The sequence below is a fragment of the Doryrhamphus excisus genome, linkage group LG11, assembly GCF_037039965.1.
Source record: "Doryrhamphus excisus strain RoL-2023G ecotype Guam linkage group LG11, RoL_Dexc_Guam_v1.1, whole genome shotgun sequence".
Classification (NCBI taxonomy): domain Eukaryota; kingdom Metazoa; phylum Chordata; class Actinopteri; order Syngnathiformes; family Syngnathidae; genus Doryrhamphus; species Doryrhamphus excisus.
The window spans coordinates 21,003,662-21,010,190 of record NC_136367.1 but is presented as its reverse complement, the minus strand read 5'-3'; the positions used below and the strand labels follow the sequence as shown (position 1 = coordinate 21,010,190).

The 6,529-nt window shown below is 42.8% G+C and overlaps 1 protein-coding gene across 3 annotated transcripts; it reads left to right on the top strand.

Annotated features, from left to right (window-relative positions):
• The first annotated feature begins 965 nt into the window (after positions 1 to 965).
• comtb (catechol-O-methyltransferase b) lies at positions 966 to 5,991 on the top strand. 3 transcript variants are annotated; one of them, XM_078794630.1, is made up of 8 exons: positions 967 to 1,197; positions 1,341 to 1,458; positions 2,099 to 2,304; positions 4,017 to 4,185; positions 5,005 to 5,122; positions 5,233 to 5,426; positions 5,498 to 5,629; positions 5,712 to 5,991. In XM_078794630.1, the coding sequence occupies exons 4-8, from the start codon at positions 4,018 to 4,020 to the stop codon at positions 5,889 to 5,891; spliced, it is 792 nt and encodes a 263-aa protein (XP_078650756.1). In that variant the 5' UTR covers positions 967 to 1,197; positions 1,341 to 1,458; positions 2,099 to 2,304; position 4,017; the 3' UTR covers positions 5,892 to 5,991. The 3 variants fall into 3 exon arrangements, with proteins under 3 accessions (XP_078650757.1, XP_078650756.1, XP_057911826.2); XM_078794631.1 differs by lacking the exon at positions 2,099 to 2,304 and having other exon boundaries at positions 966 to 1,197; XM_058055843.2 differs by lacking the exon at positions 967 to 1,197 and having other exon boundaries at positions 1,212 to 1,458.
• Positions 5,992 to 6,529: the final 538 nt, after the last annotated feature.

The following is a 6,529-nucleotide window of genomic DNA, read 5'->3' as shown; positions in this document are numbered from 1 at the left end:
TTAGCTGGGTTTCACAAAGACTGCAGTTCAACAAAGTGTGGTATAGTTAGCTGGGTTTCACAAAGACTGCAGTTCAACAAGGCATAGTTAGCTGGGTCGCACAAAGACTGCAGCTCAACAAGGCACGGTTCGCTGGTCGCGGGAACCCTGTAGTTTAATAGTTAGCTGGGTTGCACAAAGACTGCAGTTCAACAAGGTGTGGTATAGTTAGCTGGGTTGCACAAAGACTGCAGTTCAACAAGGCATAGTTAGCTGGGTTGAACATAAGACTGCAGTTCAACAAGGCATAGTTAGCTGGGTTGCACAAAGACTGCAGTTCCACAAGTTGTGGTATAGTTAGCTGGGTTGCACATAAGACTGCAGTTCAACAAGGTATAGTTAGCTGGGTTACACAAAGACTGCAGTTCAACAAGGCATAGTTAGCTGGGTTGCACAAAGACTGCAGTTCAATAATGTATAGTTAGCTGGGTTGCAGAAAGACTGCAATTCAACAGGCACACTTCATTGGGCGCGGCAATAATGCAGTTCAACACGTACACTTCGCTGGGCGTGGGAATACTGCAGATCAAGAGGCACACTTCGCAGGGCGCAGGAATACTGGACCTTTGGGCTCAGGCTGATACTTGCACTTGGGGGCATGGCACTGGGCCTGATAGCAGACAAACCATGTGATGATCTTATTATCTCATACTATTTAATCAAAAGACCATTTTATTTCAAGAATTTGTTCAGTTTATTATATGTATTACATGTATATGTAAACAATGTAAACACAATAATTTCAACAATATATCAACAGTCTTATCTTATCAATATGTCCTACAATTAAAGTTCTATTAATCAAGTTTTGTTTGTTTGGCTACTGGAGAAACCAAAGGAATGTTTATATTAACAGTGATATTTCCTGTCACTTGAGTGGAGTTCAGAAAGGAGCCCACTTCATTACCTTGGAGTTTTGTATGTAGCATGGTTGAAGACTGGAGACTGTACTGGTGGCACACGCCAGTGCGCTGTTCTCTGATTGGTTGTTTCGAAGGCCTGATACCAGAGCAGCGCTCTCTGAGTGGACAGCTAATACTAGCTAAAACTAGTAACCAGCTAAAACTGGGCTAATACTGGACATGGTTAAATCTATATTTTCTCAGTCTCACTGCCCAAAAGTTGCTTCTCAAACGCCAGGCTAGAAGTTACCAACAGGTAGCCGGTTATTCATTATTCTTCGCATACGTGAGATATTTAGCCGGGCACTGTCTTGCGTTTGCGGTGTGTCAAACCGTTTAGCTAACTAGAGCTAGCTAACAGGTAGCTTACCTTTGCAGCATGATTTGTATCTTCCAAAGGCTCCACGGAAGTCCAAAATACTTGACCAGGAAGACGAGGGTGCATACTCGGTGTCTGCCTGTTTTTCGGACCCCAACAACACAGACATGTCTTGTTTAACGTCGCTCATTTGTCCAGGTACGAAGCTCACACATTCCGCATCATAAATGGCGCCATTGGCGGATCTATGTAGGTGACGTCATCGCAATCGCCATTTTTTTTCAATTCTCGAAGGACACGGTTTGGGCTCTTTGTACGTTGAATATTTACTTTTGATATATAAAATCAATCCATTTTTAAAGATGGTGGTTGGAGCAAAACCAGGAATGTATTTTGTGATACAATTCTGGTTTGCGGTGTTTGGCAGCGGTGGGCGGGGCCTAGATTTTCGAAGACCTATTCCAGTCATTCGAAGAGATGATGGCTGATACCAGTTACCGATACCATTCTTTTAGTATTTTGAAAATACCGATGCCGATACTTTTTTCGGGTAAATCAATAGAAAATGAATAAAGTTAACATATAAATCTGGAGAAAAGGTCAATGCATCAATTCAGGATTAAATTCTATTTCATTCACAAAAAACAAACAAACACGAACTGCCGACAAATTGAAGCATAAATGTTATATTTGCCAAGGGCAAATTACACTGAATTTTTCCCTGACAATTTAACACCCCCTGGAGGCCACGGTGCCCTTAGCATGTGACTAAATTGCCTAATGTCCAGCTGCACATACAATCCACATAGAGCTCCTGTAATCTATATTTGTTGTGTAGGTGTGTGCTGTACAAAACCATGAGATTAGGTCTTGGGTGCATTCCTTGCATGCTCAGATTGAGCTGAGCTCAAGAGGGGGATGGAGGGGAGATGGAGGGCAGCGGAGGGAGGAGTTAGACGCAGAAGCAAGCACGTGTCCAGGTGTCGGAAAATCAAGTTTTTCCTCAAGCAGTGAAGACACAAGGTCTGCCGCCAGCCCTCAAACGTAAGTATGATTTTTCTGCTCAACAGGTTTGCCTTTGTGGCGCAATGAAGATCATGACTAGGATTCATTGGATGAATTCCTTCGTTAAGAAGCCCTGCTCAAACACAGGCTTCTCTATTATACTTGTATGGTTTAGTGCATGAGAGAAATAATGCATTGGCAATAACATTCCAGTCTTGTTATCCACCTGATTTGCGTGGCATGATGCACATTTCTATTTTTTAATCTTCATTTCTCCAAGCCATCCTATCCGATGACTTTCTGTGCCTGAATTTCACGTGAGCGTGCACAAGGATGCAATGTGCGGGTCTGTGCGGTGCAAAGTAAAGGTTAAACTCCCAGCAATTTTCCCTTAGTGACAGCGTTCCTAACCCCCAGCCAGTTGCCATGCGACTCAAACCCCAAATCAAAAGGAATCAGCTCAAACGCGGCTGGTCTTTCACAGCGTGATTGTAGGAAGGTAAAGCCGACGTTCTGTAGCTCGACCAGATCCACACAAAATCAGCTTCTGCTTGTGCTTGCTGTTTGCTTCATTTCTGATTCCTATCCCAATCTCATCCGAGTCGATAAATGATGTCACCAAATATCGTTGTGCCGTGTGCTCACTGTGCTTATTGCGCTTGGTATTATGTGATATCCATCACACAGTGTGTCTGGGCGCTCAGGCGGAGAGGATGAAAGCGGGAAGAGCATCCCTGCATAGTAAACACCCATCTCATTAGCCCTGCACAAAGGAAGAGCGAGGGTCAGGGGACGTGTGAGAGCTCTTAGATATTTTAGCTTCTTCCTTAGTTCTTTAGTTTCTTCATACATAATCAATATATTTGTGCTAATTACTGTAAAGGAAAGCAATCAATACAGTATCTAATCTGATTAAATAACACATAAAGGAAACATACTTTACAACCAATACAGCAGGGGTCTCAAACTCAATTTACCTGGGGGCCACTGGAGCTAGGGTCTGGGTGAGGCTGGGCCGCATCAGGTAAAAAAGAAATAAATTATATATATAAAGAAAAAATATAATAAAAATATTAATAATTATTAACAATATGAAATATTAATACATATATATATAATAGTCTTCAATGCTTCTGCTATACCCTCCACTTTTTCAGTGCAAGAGCTCTGATAAAACATTAAATTATAATAAATTATTATAAATGAATTTTTTTTCATTATTAAATTATTAAATAAATGTTGAATGTTAATTTTTATTTTTTGACACAAAATAAGATGGGAAAATAAATAAGCAAATCAAAAAACAAATGAAACAAATGAACAAATTCATTTTTATTTATTATTAAATTATTAAATAAATGTTTAATGTTAATTTTTATTTTTCAACACAAAATGAGATGGAAAAATAAATAAGCAAATCAAAAAACAAATTAAACAAATTAATTTTAATTTTCATATCAAGGCGGGGGCCTCAAACTGGCGCCCCTTGGGCCGCATTTGGCCCGTGGGCCGTGAGTTTGAGACCCCTGCAATACAGTCAAACCTCGGTTTTCATACGCCCCGGTTTTTGTATGATTCTGTTTCCATCAAACATTTCCTCCAAAATTTTTCCTTTGACATTATTTGTTATGTTTGTTATAATTGTCCCCCAGCCGTGGTGGGTGGGGGTGGGGCCACTGGGGTTGGCCACCCCTGGACCCCTGCAACATATCACACACCGCATTCAGTTCTCCTCTCTTACTTGGTTGCAGGATGTGGTGGATTCTTGGCTACTGCACCGGCGGAGCGATCCTTCTCTATGCTATGTACAGATGGTTGATCCCTGGTCTGGTACAGTATCACGGAGGCCTGGCGCTCATGTGGCACGATGTCATTGTGGAGTGGATACTGGACACGCTGACCCAGTCCACGCGTCCTCAGGTGGGACCTCAACACAGCTTCCTGTTTGAAACTAAACGGCGGTGCACCAACCACTCAGTGGAGACGCCACATAAGATGAAAAGTATCGTCTTAATGTCTCCACCAACAAGGCGTTCCTCATAAGCTCGCTGATATTATCATCCATTCATCCATCCAACCACTTTCCATGCTGCTTTTCCTGTTCACGCCCACACTGAGTGGGAACTGATACACAGCTGGGTGTCATCCGGGTGAACCACCACACCAGGGGGGGGGGGGTCCAAAGTGTGGCTCTGAGATCACTGCCTTCTTTTTGATTGGCCCATTGTAGAAATAAAATGAAACAAAGAAACAGCAAAATGGGTAAAAACGCTCTCGATGGAACTGAAAGATGGCTGGAGACCGGGAAGTCTGGACTTCCCGACTGAGACATAGACCCACATAAGCGGAAGAAAATGGATGGATGGATCTTTACTTGTTGCTTTTCCAACAGTGGCAACAACACCCATACTTTGGATCCGGGGGCAAGGTCAAATGGATGCCCGATGTGTGATGGGCAGGTGATGCAATGGGTTATGTATGTGATCCTTTTCCTTATCAGTCTTGGTTTTTTAGAGTCCATAATAGTCCGGTCAGTTGACATGGCATATGCTCATGCCTCTACATCCATCCATATATATGCAGATGGATGTACGGTATACTGTACATACATCACTCATAGGTCAAAACAGACACAGCATTCTACTTCCAACCGTCTACTTGTTTGATGATAAAGGCAGACAGTTTTTAACTCGACATGAAATGTTCATGTACTGTATTTCTACCCCACCCACCCCCCAGCGGCTCCTAGCTGCAGTACAGAGGAAGGCCAGCAGAGGGAACCCTCTTAGCGTGGTCAAAGCCATCGACGAGTTCTGCAGCCACAATGAGTGGGCAATGAACGTGGGGGATGAGAAAGGTAATGGCTCTCTCCATGTCTATACAGTACCCACGCCTATACAGTACATACAGTACATACAGTACACACAGTACATACAGTACATGGATGTTCTCGCACTTGTGCCATAGGCTGCATTCTTGACTCAGTGGTGTCAGACGTGAAGCCCGTCCATGTCCTGGAGCTGGGCACCTACTGTGGATACTCCACAGTGAGGATAGCCAGCATGCTGCAGCCCCACGCCAGGCTCATCACGCTTGAATTTAACCGGGATTACGCTGCCGTCGCTCAGCAGGTGATTGCATGGGCAGGTGTGGAGAACAAGGTAAAAGCGTCTCTATTAAATTGAACTGACGGGCAGTTGAAGATGTTGCACCAATGCGCTTCTTTTTGCAGGTGCAGTTAGTCGTAGGAGAATCTGGCGAGTGGATCCCCAAACTTAAGGCGCAGTTTGGGGTGAAAACCTTCGACTTGGTCTTCTTGGATCACTGGAAGAATCGATACCTTCTAGATACCAAACTGATAGAGGCGAGTCTCCTTTCATTTCATTTTATACTGATAGTATTGTGACCTTTGCACCATGACCCCAACCTTATGACTGTTTCATCAGGAGTGTGGCCTCCTGAGGAAAGGAAGCGTCCTGCTCGCTGATAATGTCATCTGTCCTGGTACTCCAGACTACCTGCAGTATGTCCGAACTAGTCCAAAGTATGAAAGCCAGTACTTCAAATCTCACCTGGAGTACACCAAAGCCGAAGACGGCCTGGAGAAGTCGGTATTCTTAGGGTAGTTTTTGAGTAAATCTCAGTGTAAATGTACATTTATACACATTCTTTGTCTTAGAGTGACTGACTTTCTAATAATAACACTGAAGCAAACAATAAAGATAAACTAAAATGAAAGCAAATTGTGGCGTCTGTGTAACATGAGATGCTGAGTCTTGTATGAAAGGGGTCATTACACTGCATAGCGACATGATAGCCAAGCTTGTAATTGACAGATGATGGGCTGCCATCTGATCCTGTTGGTTGCATTTACTAGGATCAATAATACATTTGAACATTCAACACGGAACACAATCCGTTTCACTATGCTGGTTGGAGTTTAATTTTTAAAGATAATATATTATAAAAATACAGGGCCAATCAAAACTTTGGAGACAGGCTCTCATTCAACAGAATGGAAAAGTGTGTTGAAAATGTTCACTGGTGTTTCACATTGCAGTCCAGGACAGCAGCGTCAAGCACCCCCTCTTCAGGATGAGGTCAGTACTGCAGCATCTCCCATTTCATATACCTGTGTATTTTATTGTCTGATTATTAAGGCTGTCAAATGATTAATCACACTCTGACTACAAAAATATTCCATGTATGAACATTGAATCCTATATGGCAAACATTTGTTTGCTACAAATGACGGACTAAATTA